At 45.7% G+C, this 20929-nt stretch overlaps 3 protein-coding genes and 1 long non-coding RNA gene across 4 annotated transcripts; 2 read left to right on the forward strand and 2 right to left on the reverse strand.

Annotated features, from left to right (window-relative positions):
- Positions 1-2668: 2668 nt before the first annotated feature.
- On the forward strand, positions 2669-12915 carry slc27a1a (solute carrier family 27 member 1a). Its single transcript, XM_030381408.1, has 13 exons — positions 2669-3105; positions 3431-3598; positions 3701-4095; positions 5464-5631; positions 6987-7056; positions 7178-7269; positions 7382-7491; positions 7798-8007; positions 8292-8418; positions 10135-10272; positions 10548-10712; positions 11958-12104; positions 12501-12915. The coding sequence occupies exons 2-13, from the start codon at positions 3432-3434 to the stop codon at positions 12656-12658; spliced, it is 1947 nt and encodes a 648-aa protein (XP_030237268.1). The 5' UTR covers positions 2669-3105; position 3431; the 3' UTR covers positions 12659-12915.
- A 489-nt stretch (positions 12916-13404) lies between these two features.
- On the reverse strand, positions 13405-16729 carry trim35-13 (tripartite motif containing 35-13). The gene is made up of 6 exons (XM_030381417.1): positions 16069-16729; positions 15097-15192; positions 14746-14976; positions 14623-14645; positions 14389-14507; positions 13405-14294 (listed from the first exon to the last, which is right to left on the reverse strand). Exons 1-6 carry the CDS (start codon positions 16285-16287, stop codon positions 13759-13761), a joined length of 1224 nt encoding a protein of 407 aa, XP_030237277.1. The 5' UTR covers positions 16288-16729; the 3' UTR covers positions 13405-13758.
- On the forward strand, positions 14290-15837 carry LOC115561390 (uncharacterized). Its single transcript, XR_003979911.1, has 2 exons — positions 14290-14514; positions 14795-15837. It is a non-coding gene; the product is annotated as an uncharacterized LOC115561390 (long non-coding RNA).
- A 769-nt stretch (positions 16730-17498) lies between the features above and the next one.
- On the reverse strand, positions 17499-20880 carry vac14 (vac14 homolog (S. cerevisiae)). Its single transcript, XM_030381395.1, has one exon. The coding sequence runs from the start codon at positions 20722-20724 to the stop codon at positions 18331-18333; it is 2394 nt and encodes a 797-aa protein (XP_030237255.1). The 5' UTR covers positions 20725-20880; the 3' UTR covers positions 17499-18330.
- Between the last annotated feature and the right edge of the window lie 49 nt (positions 20881-20929).

Genomic DNA, 20929 nt, shown 5'->3' on the forward strand with positions numbered 1-20929 from the left:
ATAATGTGTATACTGTATATATTGTGCATGTATTTACGTGTGTGCATGCATGTGGTGAGATAGAGAGAATAAGAGAGAGAGAGAGACAGAGTGAGAGAGTATATAATTGGTTTGAGGTCATAACACACACACATAGACAGAGGCTAAAAACATTGTTAAAGTGCCCATAATTATGTTCCTCTCTCCCACAAAGCTGGCAAGCCAGAGAATAAACCACATATACTGAACAGACATATTATGCCTAGATTATGATTATCATATCCAAGTATATATCTATATAGATATAGCTATATGTATATAGACATATGGTTTCTAAAATATTAAATGTTATGTTATTCAAATGATTTCAGAGATGTCATGCAAAAAGTCCTTTTCAGAATTATTTGCATGGGATTTTCCTGAGTACACAGTATACTATTTAGCACAACATGTAATACATGAATTTTAGCGATGGATGTTACTCACCCCACACACTTTCAGAATACCAAAGCTAGTTATCAGATAGAGGTCAACTCATTGTTATTCTACTCACAAGCTCAGTGTCTATGAAGTGGGCCATCTCAACCAGCAAGAAAACTCATTCTGAACACTCAGCCCTCTCTCCCACAAAACTATCTCACTCTCTCTCTCTGTGAGACGCCTCACACAGCACCTCTCGCAAACAAAAACAAAACACATCAATAATAACAGGAAAACACACCACACTATAAAAGTTGACGGTTTATGCAAAACCTAAAGCGGCGTATACAATTTCTAAGATGTGAAGTAAAAAAATAATCAGAATGGGAAGGGATAGAATATGTAGGTTGAAAAATAAATTGCAAATAGTGAAAGCATTTGCTGAGAACAAAATATATCGATCACAGCATTTAGTTGTGAGGTGAAGTTTTAATTTTATTGTAGCTCTAAGATTGCAAACTTTAACAAAACACTTTCAAAATTACCAATTAATCTACCTTTTTATGTCCAAATTCTCATCAATACTCAAAGCCCTTTGAGGCTGTGAGCACATTATTCTTGGTCTGAGTCACTCATCATTGTAAAACAAAACATGAATGCAAATAACAAGCAGCACAAACTGTTCAGAATTTTCTAGGAGCGGAATCTCGGGTTTTATTTACCCTCACATGTATACTAAAACTACACACTGTAGATTGTTGCTGATCAGTTTACATGTTTATTTTAAACTTCTCTCAACCCTAACCTTTATTAATTACCCCCGTAGGTCACACTGGAGAGTGACCAGCTCCCGTGCGACATCATCATGGTTTTATTTTCTTCGAACAATGCATCCTTATCCCAAAACCACCTGTCAGAAAACCAACAGTATACTGAACACCTGCCCTCGCATGCTGCTAAACGCCAGCGGCTGCTTGAGTTTCCCTGTGAGAACCTCCAGCCTGGGGATGTCCTGCCTCACCATGACCTTAGGAGCTCTCTCCAACATCACTGCCCTGGCTACACTGGCCAAGTCCCAAGAACGCTTTCGTCGCCAAACTAAAGCACCCTTTCTGCCGTTAGCAGGGCCGCTGCTTCTGGCGGACCCATGACACCTATGACTTACACCACATAATACCCAGGAAAGTAGTGCTTCTTGCCCGTCCACGGCACCCCGGTCCACGGCCGACAACACCTGTCTGGCCCTGGAACTTCTCGGGTCTGGGACACCCAGCCTTGGGGCTCTACCTGCACTGTGACATCCTCAGCGGTCTGTTGCTGCTGCAGGCCTGGCTGAACTACATGAGTGTCAAGGAGAAAAAGTGTGAACAAACTCACATCTCGTCTTCCTCAACGTGGGCCACCTCTTGCTGCTCCTTACATGTGGAGGTGATGGTGCAACTGGCGGCCATTACTGTGATTTCCTTGTTGTGCTGAAGCCCATTTCTTATGAGTGTTACTGCTTCCATACTTCCTTATTTAAAGATGAAGATATTGCTCATCAGTTATTCCATCATCTGAAAATTGGCTATTTTATATTATTACAAAATAGTATATTTTATAATAATATAAAGACAAAAGTGGTTGCCCTATAGCCGGATAAAATAGCAGTTAAGACATCACTTAGGGTGTGAAGACAAAATTATAGTTTTTATTATTTATCGTCAGCGATCAAGAAGAAAATGTATATCGTCCCTCCCTCAATAACAGATCCACATCCTTGCGTCAGCCTTCCTCCTCAATGGTCCCGATGGAGAGACGACACAAGGAAAGAGTTTGCTGGCTCTGCGCATGGCATCTTGGAGCCAGATCCTCGATCCCTGGATTTAGATATTTACTTTTCTACTAAGAAAAGCAGTGTTTCGCCGAGTTTTCGTTGCGTTTGAAACGAACTGCTGAATTACATGTTAATGGATTCAATGAAGAATGACCAAGGCAAAATTGTGGACAATTGTTGACTTAGTTGTGATGATGGGTGTTGTTTTTTGTTTATTAGTTATTTTACTTTCTGTCAATGAATGTTGTGGCACCGCATGCGCCACAAGCGAGTGCAAAGACTACGCTAACAATAAAGCATGAAATCAAAGTTGAAGTAGAGTTCAGTAGGTGAATAGTTTGTATTGCACCTGCAACATTCTGAGTTAAACTTAGATAACGGGCGGGGTCTTTATATGTGGATTGGTATATCCGATCCAATTGATTTTAAGAACAGCTTGACGGGCGTTCAGCGCGTCCAATGCCTGAGCGCGCTGAGGGAGCGTGGGGGCGGCGCCTCCGTTGCAATGACACCATTCAATATGGAGAAGCAAATGTAGCCTGGTACTAAAACTTAGCCCGATGCTTACCATTCCTCGTTGATTTCGAGTAAATTTTATGTCCATTAGAAGTTACACGAATATCCGAACATCTATCTTCAAGACACGGTCATATGCTTTTGAAATATTTGTTGATAATGTACGTTGTGAATGAGTGTTACCAAATCCGTGATGACATTGAACTGAGAAACTACTGCAAGACTTGCAAACTGTCCACCCTACTACTAGTAGTAGATATTTAAACTTCGAAGAGCTGATTTGACGTGGATCTGATATCGCCGACGGTGTCTTTGTGACCCACGTTTTCAAGTTAGTGAAAAAGTGACGTTGATCAAGTTCGTTTTGTGCCTAGGTAAGTTATCTGTGCTGAATCTCACATGTTTACCCATGAAAACTAGATTCGGCCGAACTGCATACATGTCGATAAATTCTAACGACTTGTTCCTTACGTGGAGTACCCTACTTGTATGTGTAATAAATGTAAGGGTCATTGTTACAATGATAGACGCTAAAACATAACTATTTGCCCTATTCACTCCTTTTCGTGTAACCCCTATACGTGTATGTGCCCCTTTTGACATAATGCAACATCAGTGATGATGACGATCTCAACAAGTGAGCCCCCCCTCACACCAACCCTTACTAACCTTACTCTGAATCTCTGCTCATTTTATAAGAATGCGTAATGTGGCTAGTGCCTCAGTCTCTCTGGGTACTCTGGGTCTGCTGCGTCTCTTCGGAGTGTCCTGGTCATGGAGTTTAGCAGCAGGCATCGGGGTCTACCTCGGCACAAAAAGTTGGAAATACTTCTACATTGCCGCCCGCACTGCCAAACGGGATATGAAGTAAGTGTTACGCAAACCATTTGGAAATCGAGTGCTTCTGGCATCTGTGGTTGTGGCTGTGACCCTCTGACCTTCTGTACATTTTTCACAACCGATATCCAGGGGCCTTTACGTGCTCTTGCGGGTGAAGATGGCCCTGTGGCGGCACATGCGTAACGGAAGCAACATCCCCAGCATCTTCGCCGAGACGGTTAACCTCTACCCAGACAAGCCTGCCCTAATCTACGAGGCCACGGGTGAAACGTGGACCTTTACCCAACTGGACCAGATTTCCAACTCCGTGGCCCATTGGGCTCAAGGTCAGGGATGGGTATCCGGGGACGTGGTGGCCATCTTCATGGAGAGCAGGCCGCTACAGGTGGCCCTCTGGCTGGGCCTGGCCAAGGTGGGGGTGGAGGCGGCGCTCATCAACTTCAACCTCCGCCGCGACGCCCTGCTGCACTGTGTGGGGGTGTCGGCGGCGAGGGGGATCGTGTTCGGCGCTGAGCTCACTGACGGTAAGACCGCTCTTGGTGAATGTCCACGCGTACGGTTGTCTGTTCTGCCTCTTAGAGGTTGTGCTTCACGATGGCTTCCGACATGATCAGCAGATGGAGACAGAATGGGCTAAATTTTTGGCAGGATAGTAAGAGTCACACTTGTAGGAAATCAAACATCAAACTCGAGAACAAGGTTGAAACGAGCAAGTTAATTTATTTGGTAGAATATTGTGTCTTCATCTTTCATCCAACAAGGACTATTTGATGCACAGTTTTCCTTGTCATTAGTAAAGGTGTAATTCTTGGTAATTGTTTTTTTATTATGTTTTTCATAATTTTTTGTAATATCTTTACAACATTCAAAAAACCTGTCTTCACTCACCTTCCTTTATGGCTGCTAAGAGGTGGTTAACAAACGTGTTTCGGAACAATCTGTTATTAGCCTTTGTTTTGATGCGATCATTCCTGTTCGCCAGACTCTTAACAATCCTCCTCTTTGCCACCAAACCATCATCCTGCCTCTGGGCTATCATTCCAAAATTCTTGAAGCTTTAAGAGTACAGTCTTTATTTGTGTGAGTTCCCAGCATGTACGGGTCGGTTTTTTAACTCAGAATTGTGTGTGCGGGTTAAAGTGATATTTTATAGACCAAGGGTATCTTCAGTGAGCTATAGTTAACCTGTTTGGACTTTTGTGCGGTATTTAGGCTGACTAATATTTTGTAAATTAAACAGATGCTTTTATCCAAAGCTGTTTATCGTAGCATTCAGGCCCCATGTTTATCGAAGAATGTGAGAGGATGTTTACATTACAATAAAACATCCAAGTCTAAATCCTGGATCAGGCTAAAAAAGGGCAAAACTTAAATAAATTAAATTAAATGAAATACAGAAACATATGCAAAGACAGAGAAAGACGGATGCTTTTCCATAGGCTCGTTTATGCTATACCTGCTCTGAGCTGTCTGTTCCCTTTGTCTCCCAACGATTGTGTCCAAGACGCAGAACATTCTGACTTAAGAAAACAGAGGGTATCCTATTTGCTGATGTTGATTCTGTTACTTTTTCCAAATTATATTTACTATAACACACATATATTGCCAAATACCTAACCATGACATAATTAAGTCTGAAATGATTAGTTATTAATAGATTTCACTTATTGTCTTGGTGGGTTTGGAAACTTTCCTCCAAAGGATGGTGTAAGAGTCCTATTGATGAACGTGTTGTTATGAGACACCTTAAATGTGTTGAATCCACCAATAATGATTTGGCAGTGCAGTTGCAATGCGGTGGGGCTTTTCTCAACAAACACCACCTGAGTCAACCCCCCCCCCCCCCCTGTCTGTCTTCTTGTGTCTCGCTGTCTCTCCTCTATCAACATCAGCCATGCTGGAGGTGAGCTCCTCTCTCGGCCAGTCCATGACGCGCTTCTCCACCGGAGAGCTCGGCGCCGAACATCTGGCCTCGCTGGGTGCCCAGGCCCTGGACCCCATCCTGGCCTCGGCCTCCCGCCGCCCGCCTCCCCCCAGCCCGTCCCCTAAGGGCTTCAATGGTAAGGGCCCCCCATCGATCCCCCACCGAGTTGAACCCGTCGGCTCATGTCACTGTGGCTGGTGACTGTGTGCAGGGAGTGCAGATATGTTCTACACAACCCTGTTATTAAGAATCCTAATACCGTGTAACTAATCCCTCTTTGAGGATTCGGCTCAAGTTATCCCATTCTGGGTTTCTTGTCGGGTTTCTAATTAGACATTTTCTTCATAACATCCTGGTTTTTTGTGTTCATTTCCATATTGATATGATCGCCTGGCCAGAGGTTTTAAGTTAACGTCCGTTTGGTCTTCATAGTAATTCTTGGCGTTGTTCTTTTCCTCCTTCTGAAGCAGTTATGCGTAGAGGTCGGCCAACTGATTAGTGTGTGTGCTCTCTGAATCACAAATGTCCTTTAAGTGCTCTGCACATGTGAAGGGTGAAAGGTCATTTGGTAAGTTTGTGACCAACCACACACTGTTTAATGTTTATTAAGTTTCTTAAGGACTCTTATGAGCTATTGCCCCGGCACTTGGAGTTGACATGCAAACGCATTGATGCAACAAAACGACAACAAAGGAAAAGGAACGTTTCGATTTTAACAACAACATAAGGGAGAACTAAAAGGTGGCGTGCACTTTCACACATAGTTTTTCGGTAAATTATTAGGATAACCTTTAAGGCACTGCATGTGATTTCAACAGTTGGAACATTTCCGTCTCTTAATGGTACCGGCCACCTAAAAACCTTTTTTAAAAAGCAGTTTGTTTGCAAACAAAATAAGCTGTATTGATATCTTATCTAGTATACATTGTATTGTCATTGACTCACCCAGAAAGCATTGGCGCTTTAATGTAAACAGACGCAGAGTCTTGTGATTGGTCCGCCCGATCCACATGAAAGTCTTTGTTCAGACGGATGTAACCCTTTACATGCCTCTCCTGGTAATGTTAAGCTTTCATCACAGCACAGCCCTACCCGCAGCAATCCGTAAATGTTACTATGTCTTGAGCAGGCAGATATCCTGGGCAATCGTTCCCTGATCCCATTTACACGTGAGCCCAGGGAAATGTCCTGGAAAATTGCAGGGAAAGACTGCATGTGTGGAAGGGCGCTAAAATGATTATACAGTACAGACAATACACAAAGATAAGCCCAATAATTAATACACGCAACACTGTCCAACAAGAAAGTGTGTGCAGCTCTAAGTTACAACACAACATTCAACATTTAGTTGGAAGTTATCAAAAACAACAATTATAACCAGTTTCATTGAAAAATGATAACCACCAAAACAAACGCTTGATTCTGAAAAGGGGAGGATCCATGTCCCTCCGTTGTTCTTTTCCTAACGTGCTGCTCCACTCTCCCCTGCAGATCAACTGTTTTACATTTATACTTCCGGGACCACAGGGCTGCCCAAAGCTGCCATCATCGTACACAGTCGGTAGGTTGTCCAGCTTAACACACCAGCCTTTGCAACCCGTGTTAGAACATCACTCCTGTACTTTAAGGTACATCTTTGTTTGATTGTTTTGTTTCAACACAATTTGTTTGTTTATGGACAGGTATTACAGGATTGCCGCGTTTGGATATTACGCTTTCGACATACGTCCTGATGACGTAATTTATGACTGCCTGCCCCTCTACCACTCGGCCGGTATGAATAAATATAACGACAACTGGCCTTTTGCCTCTTGATGATGACTACTCCAGAGTGGATGTTTGGCCTTCATGTCTTCACTGTCTCCCATGTTGCTGCCACCCATCAGGTAACATCATGGGCGTCGGGCAGAGTCTGATCAATGGTGTGACTGTGGTCGTGAAGAGGAAGTTTTCTGCCAGCAATTTCTGGGATGACTGCATCAAGTACAACTGCACTGTAAGAAAGCCCAGTAAAAAAACAACAACGGCGTATATATTTGCGTGCATATGTATGTCAATGGATTTTTTTCATTGGAATTGCTCAGAAATTGACTCATTAGACTGTTTAAAATAACCTGATTACTATGATCACTCACAGAAAAAATATTTTGTTTAGATAAATCATGCATATTTTGCATATTTCCGTTTAAAATCTATCCATTTCGGATTCGTCTACTTCCTTTCCTGTGCTTCAGCACAGCATATGTCCCACACGTCCCGTCCTGGATTTGATCCAGCACCCCTTTGCCTCGTCCCCCTGCAGGTGGTGCAGTACATCGGGGAGATCTGCCGCTACCTGCTGTCCCAGCCCATGCGGCCGTCGGAGAGCGGGCACCGTGTGCGCCTGGCCATCGGCAACGGCCTGCGCCCCAACGTCTGGGAGGCCTTCACGGAGCGCTTTGGCGTGGCCAAGATCGGCGAGTTCTACGGCGCCACGGAGTGCAACTGTAGCATCGCCAACATGGACGGCAAGGTGTGTGTGTGTGTGTGTGTGTGTGTGTGTGTGTGTGTGTGTGTGTGTGTGTGTGTGTGTGTGTGTGTGTGTGTGTGTGTGTGTGTGTGTGTGTGTGTGTGTGTGTGTGTGTGTGTGTAATTAAGGGATAGACTTTTGCATGTGTGTTTGTGCGTACGTCTGTGTGTATGTATGTGTGTGCATGTTGTTTTAAAGGATAGACTTGTGTCTCTCTGTGTGTGTGCCTATTTATGTTTATGAATGAGTACGGGATGAAAGAGTCGGTGTGCTTCGTGTCCTACCAGGTGGGGGCGTGTGGGTTCAACAGCCGCATCCTGCCCAACATCTACCCCATACGCCTGGTGAAGGTGGACGAGTTCACCATGGAACTGGTCCGCAGCAGCCAGGGACTGTGTGTGCCATGTCGCCCCGGTGAGTGTGTGCGCGCGTGTGTGTGCGTACGTGCGTGTGTGTGTATGTGTGTGCGTTACAGAAGTCCGTTTTACATTGTTTCCGCAGACAGTGGCCTGCATTGTTCTGAACAAGTGTATTTTCCATCGGTCGGCAGAGGGGAAACCATTCTGTAGGTCTTAATCTAACCCCCCCCCCTCTTGTCTGTACATCGCTTGCTTTGGTGGGAAAAACGTGTAATCACCAGGGGTCTCATTTATAAAACTGCGCGTGGGATCGTTACTAAAAGTGTACGTACGCCCAAAAGCCAAGTTTTGCATGCACCAAAAAATTTAGGGTTTTATAAATACTTATAAAACCCTGCGTACGCACACCTCTAAGCAATCTTTGCTTTATAAATCACAGAGTGCCTACAAGTGTGTGCAGCTGAATCAGCTTCACGTTCCGCCCTGTACACGCCCCTTTTTAACCATAAATGGTCAATGCAAATGACCTCATGAATGCAATCTGCATATATATCAGACTCAGATGGAAGTATTATGTCTTGTCGGAAAGAATGGCAGAAGGACTGAGAAAAGCAAAAAAGCAAAATTTCACGGAGGTTGAAGTGGAGACACTTGTGGGTGAGGTGGAGGCCCGAAAAGTAGTTTTTTTCGGCCGTCACGGGATTGGGATCACTAACAACAAAAAGCAGAATGAGTAGCAACATGTTGCTGCAACAGTGTCTGTCAGTGGCACGGAGCGCACAGTCCCAGAATTAAAAAAGAAGTGGTCTGACATAAAGGTACATATTTGTATGTACCAATAAATCGTTGTGGTCCCTGAAGACCCTCTCCCTCCGAATCCTGCCATTTGCATGGTCCTCCAGCAGTGCCAGCAGGGCCATGGTGCAGCATTACGCACGGGGCTCACAACTGTATTTATAGGGGTACGGTAATAAGACTGACCGAGAACACCTTGGATAATCAGTTTGTAATCACCCACGTAAAATGTTCTTGAACATAACCCCTTTTTAATGTCTGATTTGTCATGAAAAGCATCAAGAGGAACGGACAATAATATAACGATTGTGATGAGGAGTATGTTGCTTGGTTTTCCACACTTGGGATTTAATTGAGATTTGATTATGTGTTTACAGTGTCACATAAAAATATTATGTTATTGACACATGTTGGACAGATGCTTTATTCCATGCAGTCGCGTCGTCAGTGGACAGTATGGAGTGACGGGATTAAATAGAGAGAATTTTCATTTTGAATTTTCATTTCGATTCTAAGGAGATGTTTTTGGAGTTATAACTGAGAAATAACACAGTTGACTTAAATTATTCTGATTACACAGATTTAACGCATGATACGGGTCGAAATTAAACTTATGAAGGCCGATGATAAAACATAATCGTTCTTCTCTACATTTCTTCTGTCTGACTTCAGTTCAGCACCACACCGTCTGTGTCGCCAATTCTCCTTTTCCTCCAAACCATGCGTACGCATGGGTCAGAGTTTGCTTAGGCCTGCGCACATTCTCCCGTCAAGTTAGTTTTTTATAGATCACAACCTTGGCGTGGAAAGTCACGTACGCCACTTTCACTTTCGTTTTGTGCGTACGCAACGGTTATAAATGAGACCCCAGCTCTGTTTGCTGAACTGAATTGAAATGACTTAGTGTTGATCTGCAGGGCCTCTGTGTGCTTGAGGCCCCGGGGCCGTACCAATAACCCTGTGGTTGTTCTGCTAGGGGAGCCCGGGCTGCTGGTGGGCCGCATCAACCAGCAGGACCCGCTGCGCCGCTTCGACGGCTACGCCAGCCTGGACGCCACGCGCAAGAAGATCGCCCAGAACGTGTTCAAGAAAAACGACACCGCCTATTTATCAGGTGATGCCCCGCCGGGTTTGTGTGTTCCCCCGAACGACGTCGACCGACTACAAGCGATGAAACGATTCGGACAATTTCGAATCGTTTCGCACACGTCTGAACATGGTTCTCATGAATGTCTCAATCACGATTTTTGCTTCACGTCACTAAACCAAATCGCACGCCATTTCCCTAACAGCTATTGCCCCCCCCCCCCCCCCCCCCAGTCCGCGTTGAACCACTAAGTCCCCGCAGTCTTGTTAATACGGCCCTTGTCTCCATGGCGACGACGACAGGCGACGTGCTGGTGATGGACGAGCTGGGCTACATGTACTTCCGGGACCGCAGCGGGGACACGTTCCGCTGGCGCGGGGAGAACGTGTCCACCACGGAGGTGGAGGGCACGCTGAGCGGCCTCCTGGACCAGACGGACGTGGCCGTCTACGGGGTGTCTGTGCCAGGTCAGCGCCGCGTGCTCTCCGGAAGCGTCCTCAGCTCATGAGGCTGATGATGATGATGTCGATGATGGTGATTCAATGTACAGTGTGAGGTGGACGTTGGAGGTGATACATTATACCAACAGGTTTGAGTGTGACTAGCCGTTACAATCCTTGTTTTGAAAATCGGCCTCTTCTGACATCACAAGCGGGCGTGTCCACCTAGATGTGTGCTGGATAGATCGGTCTACCAGCCTATCTAGTGGACTGTAGTAAACGTGGCTCGTCTATCTGTCATGCATCTAGGTGGACTCGCCCACTTGTGCTGTCAGAAGAGGCAGATTTTCAAAACGGCTTGTAACGGCTATACACACTCACAATTGGTTGTAAATGTCACCATTGAAACACACCGGACCACTGCTTTTGTCGTATGTTTCTGTGTGAAAGAAGAAAAAGTGACCCATCAAAGTTTTTCCATTGACGTTTTGTATTAGTTTGTGGTAATTGTGTTGTTTTTCCACTGTTTTCCCAGTGGGCGTGTCCTTTTTGCGGTCATAATTGTGTTTAAACTTTGCTAAGCCACTGCATGTATATTTATCTATTTCCGTGCCTACGTGGTGGTCCGCGAAAGGTCTTGATGAAAATATAGTGGTAAAACTAAACAAAGGTTAGTTTCACTGGTCAAATCGTTAGGGTGTAAAAAAGACTTGTGCGATCACCCTTATCTTGCGAGTACACGTTCTGTTTTCGCTGTTTTTCTCAGAAATGAAAAAATGATAGGACGAATCAGAGGAAGGGAGAGGGAGTTTCAGCTCCAAATGTACAAGGAGCACCACAGAATCCCTGTGAGAAATAAGTAACCTTGTTTGCCGAATAACGATGTTGGAAGTTGGAAAGGAATTTCTTCGCAGAACATTAAGTGCTCATATTTTAGAATCTGAGCATTTGTGTTATTTCCGTTTGGTCCCAGGTTTTTTAACAGCATGAAGGCCGCGCTCATATTTAGGAAATCAATTGCTTCCCAGCCAAGGCCGGATGGAGGAATAAATTAATTCAAAACTTAAACTTGAATTTCTGGATGGTCTCACAAGGCTAGTTTTACCGTTCCCAGCCAAAGGTTTCCAGGTTCTAATAAGTCTGCAGCCTTCCTGTCGGCAATTAGGCAAGATGCCTGAGACCAACCTGCTCATTGGTTGTGTTGATCACGGGTATGTTATGGTAAATTGGATAAAAGCGTCTGCTCAACAGCCCATTGTCCCTCTTGCTCAGGTGTGGAGGGTAAGGCAGGCATGGCCGCCATCGCAGACATTGCCGGCAGTTTCAACTGTAAGACCTTCCTGAAGGAAGTTCAGCAGGCCCTGCCTCCATATGCCCGCCCGGTGTTTCTGCGAATCTCGCCACAAGTGGATACCACAGGTACGGTAAAGTCACCATACAAAAGAAAAGCCCTCGTCCGCTTTAAAGGTCACATATTGTACCACTAGTTGGGAGCGTGATTAGCTGTTACTAGCCGTTCTGAATGTCTGCCTCTTCTGGCATCACAAGTGGGCGTGTCCAACTAGATGTGTGACGGATAGATGAGCAACGTTTGCTACAGTCCACTCGGTAGGCTGGTAGGATCTATCCAGCACACGTCTAGGGGGGACACGGCCACTTGTGATGTCAGACGAGACAAGACGTTTAAAAATATCTGCAACGGCTAATCACTCACACCTGGTGGAATAATATGTCCCCTTCAATGAAAAATAGCAAAATAAAGTATTCCATGAAATTAGTTTTATTGAAAAGTGTCTCTCCTCACGTCGACCGCAGGTACTTTCAAGATCCAGAAAACCAGGCTGCAGAAGGAAGGCTTCGACCCTCGCCTGACCACGGACCAGATCTACTTTTTAAACTCCAGAGCGGGCCATTATCAACGCGTGGACGAGGAGCTGTACGGAGCGTTGTTGGATGGGAGAATGTCTCTATGAGATCCCGGAGCACTTCAGGGCCAACAGGCAGTCACAATGTGCCGTCTTGTACTAGAAGTAGAAGGAGAGGAGATGCAGGCTTGTCCTGCATATGCCTCCCATGTCTTATATAGACCGCCATCTGGGTATTAAACGTTACTTTTTTATCAGGGATCATTTACCAGGAACCCAGGATGAAACGGCTACTTCAGCTATAGGCAGCAACGCAACGTGTTTGTTATGTGTTTTTTAACACTGAATTAAAACCATTGTCTGAAGTATGTTGTGCTCACACTAGAGACCTGACAGACACTTTGCTTGATGCACAAAGTGAATGTCCTGTAGGTCCTTTAACAGGAAATGGGTTCAATGAGACATTTGTCTTCTTGGTGTGAAGGCTAGAGAAGACAAACCATGCCTTTCGGAGGGTTGACTATTTTTGAAATGCTGCCATAACAGGTTTTTGTAGATAAAAGCAATACTTGAGCATCGTATTTTGGACTTAATAATGTGCGTTTGTATAACACTGAGGGAAGCAGGAGTCAAAAGCTGTTGCGTATCCCCAATTGATCGATTACTCTAATAATAGATATAGTGTTTTTTAACATTTTAATATAAAATGACAGAATTAAACCCACCTAACCTGTATGAAATACCTCCAATTATGTCTTGGCACAGGTCTTAAAAAAAATGTTATGTGTTTAAACTTTATAATATATTAATTGGAAATGTCTCTTTTTCTTCTGAAGAAAAGGAAAGCATATGGATGTCAGTGATAATTCTTTATTTGCAGATTTGTCACCCTAATCATATTGTCTTACCATTAGGATAACTTCATAGGAATAAATAAATACTTTATTTTATTCGGATCTGGATCAGATTTGAAATAGATTTGTTGACTGAGTCATAATAAATATTTTAAAACCTAACCACCTGTGTGAAATGAATGCGCGCTTCTGTTCACAATGTGATACAAACCACTCCACATTCTACTTTGCTGAGGTACTCGCATGCATATGTATAATGAAAAGGCTATCCCGTTTTTTTTATTCAGGTTAAAGCATATTTTTTTCAAAGGATTATCGTTGGAAGTTTCTCCAACACTTTGGCAGATCAGTGAATCAGTCTGTCAACAGGGAGATCCTGGCGGGTAGAACCTTCAACGGGTGCTCCTTGCAGGCGCTGCAGAAGTACGGGAAGGCCCTTGGGGTAATGATGCCTGTGAAGGTGTAGAGCGGGGTCCTCTCCCCGGGGTCATAGAAGGTCACCTTGCATCGGTCCATGTCCAAGACCACCCGGACCACCTGGGGAGGCTTGCTCATGACCAGGGGCTCCCAAGGCGCGGTGCAGGCCTTGTGCTCATTGTTACGAAAACGGATAGTCCAGAAGCCCTCGGCCGGGGTCAGAACGTGCTTCCCCTTCCTGTTGATGGAGTCACTGGCCACGCCCACCACCCAGTAGGTGTTGTCCTTGACGTCGATGTCCCAGCTGTGGCGTCCGGTGCAGAAGCCCTCGGCGCCGAGCATCTCGGCGCTTTTGTCGAAGCGCTCGGGGTTGTCCGGGAGATTGAAGATATGCGCGCAGGACTGCAGAGAGGTGAGGTCCTCTGACAGGATGAAGCAGCTGGCGGCTGTGTTGGGGTCCAGGATTACAGGCGCTGGGGGGAACGACACGCAGAACCGAGAGATGAGTAATGGAGCTCAGAGACAACGCATAGATGGCAGCCGGCGTCACTCAGCAGCTGAACTCACTGAAGTGAATCCTCTTCTTCATCTTCTCCCACACTTTGTATTTCAGGGAGCCGATGTGTTTAGCCACGTCCACGAGTGATCCCGGCCTCAGATACGGGTCCACTGGAACTCTCAAAACCCTGAAATGTGAGGTGTTACGATAAGACTTTGTTTTTTAAATACTTCCATTGTATCTTCCATGTATTGCCCGCATTAGATTTGCTCAGAGCTTTCATAGGACTGCAGGTTGCATACCTTTTGATCGTTTCTTTGTAATTCTGAAAAGTAAAAGTAGGGATATAACACAATGTACAGTGCATACAGATCACACATGTATTCAAACATATTGTACATCAGCATTGTGTCTGTTTAGTTTACTTGTAGGAAGGGGATGTCTGACAATCTCATGTCCTGCTCCGCAGCGTAGATGGAGTTGGTGAGGATTCCCAGCTCGCTCTTCATGTCCTCAATACTCTGGTTAATCATCCCCGTCTTGTGATCCACCTCTGCCTTTAAAAGACCCAGTCGGGCCTCTTCTTCCTCCTTCAGAAACTGACGCATCGCATCAAATTCCTCTTTTATTTGCTTCTCTGTGTGTTCTGCTTGCATCTAGAGAGGGGGGGGTTGGGGAAGAAAAACAAATCAGTTATTTTTTTCCTGTTCTGTTGGCACAAGGGGTTGATCCATGAGGCAGTAGAGTTGTGTGTTTTGGATGTTGGTGCAGGGTACCTTAATATGCTCTGCCGTGTGCTCGCAGAGAGCGTGAGCCTTCTTGTATAGTGGCAGCTTCTCTTTTAGAGCCAACAGTGCACTTTTGAGTTCCGCCTAGAAGGTCAGTCACAAGGCATCAACACTTTTAAGAAAGGGTCACACTGGCATGATACTGTCCAAGCCGTCCGCAACAATGCGGGCCTTTCAGCTGCACACACTGTTCCGCGGCCGCAGTTCGCCCTGCAAGTTAAGCTGCACAATGCGGCCAGAAATTACATTGTTGAACGTACAGTGCTGAGCCCTAATGTCAATGCAACGTCAGAGGGGGGGAACTTAAGAGGATAGAACTTAAGACGACCTCTGATGGCCTTAATGGAATCGGGGTTCCTAGGATTCTGTTAAAGAAGGCATAAGTCAGAGCTGGGTGACTGTGGCGACGGCGTCACATTTAGGATACCTACTGGGGAGTCTTGTTTCAACAACCTCAGGGGTTTTAGGTGTGGCCCACCAGAAATATGATTCTATAATTAGAGTATGATTGACTGCTGCCCAGAGCTTCAAACATGTTACTGTTATGGGGTACGGGAGGATTACGGGGGCAGCAAGGTTGTATTCCCTGGGCTGGAAAATAATATCACAACAATAAATTCCAATGGCAGACGTGTTGAGCATGCCTCTAACCCTAACGCAAACAACCACTTGAAATGACAATAAGCAATACCTATATCCATTTAATAAATTTACATATGTGTAAATCAAGTGAAGTTTATTGTATATGATTGAATCAGGGGCAATGTAATTCCTGTATTTTGATTCCATTTAAAGACTTTTTATCTTCTTTTTTTATGAGGAGCTATGAGCTGATAACAAAGGTCATAAGAGTCATGGCCTAATTCGCAAGGTATCAGAAGACAGACTCTATTTCCGACACTTAAACCATAACCTAAATTAAATTAACAAAAAAAACAAACAAATGTATGATTATATTACCTTGCAATCAAGTGTTCCCTCCCTCAAGGCGTAGAGCCTGTGTCCATCGTGGCTCGGGGCTTTCTCACAGAGTGTACAGATAGGTTCCAGGTCTTCCAGACAGAACAGCTTCAGCATTAACCCATGTTGCCTGCAGGCCTCCGGGTCATCACTGCTCATGCCCTCCTTGAAGGACTCGCAGGGCTTCTCAAGCATACTGCTCACCGCCAACTCCTCCATCAAAGGAAGAGCGTGCTACGATGGACAGCGGCCGGCAGTGGGAGTCACCAGTGCCTCGGCTTTTTTTTTGCAGCTGTCCTTAAGACGGGTTATAAAAAAACGATGTTTGCAAGTTAGCGCCGAGGTCTGATTAAAATAATCTTCACAAATTGGACAGGAAAGGTTGTTGCTCAGATGACAGCGTCAAGTGTCCTCAGCGGGCTCAGGGGAGGACCACAAGCTAGCGTTACCCGTTCCCCTCCCACGACCCTGAAAGGCTGTCTCTATAAAAACCCTGGCGTTGTTCAGGGATAAAAGTGTCAATTGCACGTCTTCCATGGCATACCATGTGTTGTGCTGCGTAATGCCTGGCATGCATGAGTCCCGGATTATAAATAAACGCCACACGCAGAATAAAGCCCAGGGGGCCGCCTGGGACCTGTTTTGAGCGGCACACGAATGAAATTAGAGACCAAAGTGAGGGTCAAATATTTGAACTTGAGGCATGAGAATAGAGAACTGAGGACCATGAAACACGGTGCTTTAGGAGGGGGGATATTTGTATGTCTTTCTATTGATCATACAAATAGATATCATACATGCATGATGCAATAATTGGCAGATCATAGGAAAAATAAATAGCAGAATTGGTAGGTATAAATAGAAAGACAGGTTTATTTGGGTTAGGGTCAGTGGACCTGGGTTGAAATTTAGCTGCTGGCCGTAGCAACAAGGTTAATTTAGCTTTGGCTAGCAGCTCTATTTTTAAATGTGTCTAATGACTATTTTCCATTTTCAACATCATCAAGAGTCAAGCATGTGTTACATAAGCAAACACAATAAAAGGTTATTTTCTTTTTCTGTATTCACATTGCTCTTTTCCATTTTGACATTTAAAGCCTGAGTGATTGTATTAATTTTTTGGAATGGGTTTGTTGTTCAGTTATCACCAAAATCAAAACTATAACAATTGTTTTCACGTTCAGTGGAGTCCAGTTATAGTGTTTATAAAGTTTGTGTTTGTTAACTTGTTCGTTTTTCGGTTTAACTATGTTTATTTCAATTTGGTGTTTGTAACTATGACATATGTATTCTGTAGAGGTCTATTGACTTTATAAAGATGTAGGCCTACTTGCATTTAAAATAAAAAGATGTAATATAAACATATATACAGTGAACATTGTATAGATTGATCCTCACTCGTCACAAAAATAATATGAAATAGTACTATGGATGTTTACTATGTTATATAGGTCTAGATTTTATTCATCATGTTATAATGGGAATCAGATTTTTCCACAATACAATTTATTTGGGTATAATGAAAAGGAATGATAATGCACATGATTTTCTTTCTCAAAAAACATGACAGACATGTGTAAAATGTTCCATATATAATTATGTGTAACAAAAAAGCAACATAACATGTGGCATTGTTTCCCTAAAGACAAACAACAACCGATGGCTGTGACAACAAACCAATGCAATCCTGTGCACACAAAGTTTCATTCATATACAAGTTAATAATGAAGTCAATCTTTTTGGCAAATACAATACCAATTTAATTCCTACCCAGGTGCCAAGAGGCTGAAGTAAAATGTTGTTCATACAGAGCTGAAAATTCCAGATAATCCACAAATCCGTAAAAAAAACATCATAAAGTGAGACGGGAATGTACTGCACAACATTGCAAGGCATATACACATAATTGTACGATTATGTGCGTACAATTGCGTACGTACATCAATCAACGTTTAAGGTGCCTTCTCACGTTGACCATTTAAAGTCTCTGACATCTTAAATACACTTTGAATCCCAGTCAAAATAATTACAATATTTTGATACATAATGTACGAGTGCTTGTTCTCACCTACAAAAGTACAACTATTTCTTAAATTCTTGATTTTTGTCAGTTTTAAGTTATACAGCAAAACAATTTTTGGCCACGGAAGCATGTTTAAAAAAACAACAACAACCTCTGCTCTACTAAAGTCAACCAATTTCTTGCAATAACTTTAGTCATAGCTCATCCGTAACAGAGTTTGCTACAAGACGCCCTAGTAATCACATTAACTTCCTGTCGGAGAGGTCGGTGGCGCGGCCCGAGCGCTGGTGCCTGACCTCCAGGTGCTTGCTCTGGACCCGGTCAAAGTGCTCCAGCAGCTCGCGGTAGTCCATCGGCGCGTGGGAGGCCCGCCGGGCAGCCACCTGCTGCGCGCGGGGCTCCGCCGACGCAGAGTCGTCTGCCGTCCTCAGGAGCTCGGGGTTGGGCACGCAGCGCAGGCGGTGGGACAGCAGCTGGAAAGCCTGGCTCTGGGGCAGCAGCATCAGCAGGCCGTACAGTGCCTTGATCAGGTAGGGGTTGTTCTCCACGTCCAGCAGCTGCAGCCGCAGGTAGGTGAAGATGGGGCTCTCGATGAGCTGCACCAGCTTGTCCACCTCCATCAGGAAGTCCACAGACACCTCCAGGTCGCCGAACTTCTGGATGAGGTCGTAGGCGTGCCGGTAGTTCTGCGTGAGGAAGCACAGCGACACCGTGGCCACCGGGTTGTGGCACCAGGACCGGTACAGGCAGCAGAACAGGGCGCAGCTCTCCTGGGTGTGCAGGTCCTTGAGCTGGTTGCGGAGCTGGAAGAGCTCGGCCGAGGTCAGCAGGATGGTGTTGAGCGTCTGCACCATGGTGGAGGCGAACTTCAGGTCCTCCTCCTTCAGCAGGATGTCCGCCATGGAGTGGAAGATGTTCTCGGCGTGGAGCAGCAGACACAGCTGCCGGATGATGAAGCCGCCCCGGTTCTCCAGGAGCTTCCTCTCCAGGCTGAAGCGCCGCAGCAGGTTGATCATGAACTTGTAGAAGTAGGAGTTCATGCTGGGGGTGGACGGCGACGCGTCCACCGCTTTGGAGCCCCCGCTAGGCGTGAGGTATCCCGGCTTGGCCCCCGCCGCCGAGGGCACCTTGAGCTCCAGCCGCTGATCACCGCTGTCACAAGAAGCCGACAAGTCCGTCTGGCCGGCGGGGGACGAGGCGATCTCCGCCAGCACCTCCAGATCCTTCAGGATCACCTCGTCCGACTCGTCCGACAGGGTCTTCAGCAGCATGGGGAACAGGCTGTCCGTGTGCCGGAACATCTTCCTCGGCGTCTTGATGTACAGGTGGTACAGCCATTTTAACACGGCGATCCGCGTCATCATGCCGGTGGAGGAGTCGTGGAGGTGGCGGTCCAGCACCTGAACGATGCCGTCCAGGTCCAGGGACACGTGAGGCCGGTCGGTGCTCGTCTGGGAGAAGAAGCTGATGTTACTGAGGGCTCCGGATTCCTGGGAGGCGTCCAGCAGGTCGCTGCCGTCACCCTCTGCCTTGGGCTGGTCCTTGTGCGGCGGCGATCCAGTGGCCGTCTTGTTCTCCTCTTCCTCCTCCTCCTCCTCCTCCTCGTCATCCTCCGGGGTGATCAGCTTCATGAGGCTGTGGTTGCAGGCACTCGCCGCCTCTTTGGTGGACTTCTTGCGGTCGTCGTAGGAGAGGCAGGGCAGCACCGCCGTGAGGATGCCGGAGGAGTACGGGAGCAGCACCCTCCCTGAGAGCGTGATGAACTCCCTCATCCAGGTCATGGACGTCAGCTGGATCAGGTCGTTGGTGATTTTGGTCTCGTCGACGACCTGGCAGTGGATCACCAGAATATTGGCCATCTCAGCAAATTTGACACTGGACGGGGTCTTCTTGATCTCTTTGAGGAACTCCCCAAGGACCATCTCACACATCCGCCGGATCTCCTTGCTGTTGTCTCCCAGGATCTGGAACAACCCGTCGAGGATCTCCGGGAGGTAATCCAAGAGGTGGATGTCTGGCACAGACTCCAGGACCAGTATCCAAGAAATGATGAATTGACGTGCATATTGGTTGTTGGAGTAGATCCTCTCTCTCAAAAGTGGTACAAACGCTACTAAGTCAAATTTGTTACTCTCCGTCACTATATCCTTTAGCAATCTATCCAGGAGTTCAGATCCACTCTTCACATTGGGGTCGGGATCCGCTGCCAGTTTGCTCAGGCCATCAAAAAGCAGGTTAAAATGAGGCAGTACAGCTCCTCTCGCTACCTTGACAATGTTGTAAAGGGCCTCGCAGGCATAGTATCGCAGACGACTGTCGGAATCATTGAAGCATGTAAGCACGGGTTCAATCAGTTCCTTCAAATACAGACCCGAGTCCTTACCGAGAGCAATGGAGCAGGCTGCCAGCCCAATGAGACCTCCTTTGCGACTGTGAGGATGCTGTGACAATGCAAACTCCGAGGCTAGTATTTGGATCACGTGCCTGATCTGAGTCGAGTTGTTCTGGGCCACAAACTCACGGACCAGCTTTTCGATCTCTAACGCGGCGACTTTCCTCTTTTCATACAGTTTATCATTCAGTGCTCTGACTATATTGGGCGTCAAAGGGGAAAAGTCCTTTTCCGTGTTCATATTTCCAAGTTGCGATTACGCTGCACTCCGGCTGAATAGCGATGATGGCAAGCAGGTGGAATGCCTTTAATCGCCTTTAAAATATATGTTGGTCTTATGACCGAACCTAAAGTACTTTGATAACGGTAAGCAGCTGACACTTTACTTCCTCCGGAAATAGCGTTTAGATTGTAACTTTTATTTTGGTCCCCTTCCTTCCTTCACA

This window comes from Gadus morhua, chromosome 2 (genome assembly GCF_902167405.1).
Source record: "Gadus morhua chromosome 2, gadMor3.0, whole genome shotgun sequence".
In the NCBI taxonomy this organism is placed as follows: Eukaryota; Metazoa; Chordata; class Actinopteri; order Gadiformes; family Gadidae; genus Gadus; species Gadus morhua.

Excerpts from the sequence above, each read along its gene's own strand:
- vac14 (XM_030381395.1), bottom strand. The coding sequence starts at position 20,724 with ATGAACACGGAAAAGGACTTTTCCCCTTTGACGCCCAATATAGTCAGA.
- trim35-13 (XM_030381417.1), bottom strand. The coding sequence starts at position 16,287 with ATGGAGGAGTTGGCGGTGAGCAGTATGCTTGAGAAGCCCTGCGAGTCC. Across the intron at positions 14,646-14,745 it reads CAGACATCCCCTTCCTACAA|AATTACAAAGAAACGATCAA; the intron begins GTAAACTAAACA and ends TTTACTTTTCAG. Across the intron at positions 14,295-14,388 it reads GAAGAAGAGGATTCACTTCA|CGCCTGTAATCCTGGACCCC; the intron begins GTGAGTTCAGCT and ends CGTTCCCCCCAG.
- slc27a1a (XM_030381408.1), top strand. The coding sequence starts at position 3,432 with ATGCGTAATGTGGCTAGTGCCTCAGTCTCTCTGGGTACTCTGGGTCTG. Across the intron at positions 7,492-7,797 it reads GCATCAAGTACAACTGCACT|GTGGTGCAGTACATCGGGGA; the intron begins GTAAGAAAGCCC and ends GTCCCCCTGCAG. Across the intron at positions 8,008-8,291 it reads TCGCCAACATGGACGGCAAG|GTGGGGGCGTGTGGGTTCAA; the intron begins GTGTGTGTGTGT and ends GTGTCCTACCAG.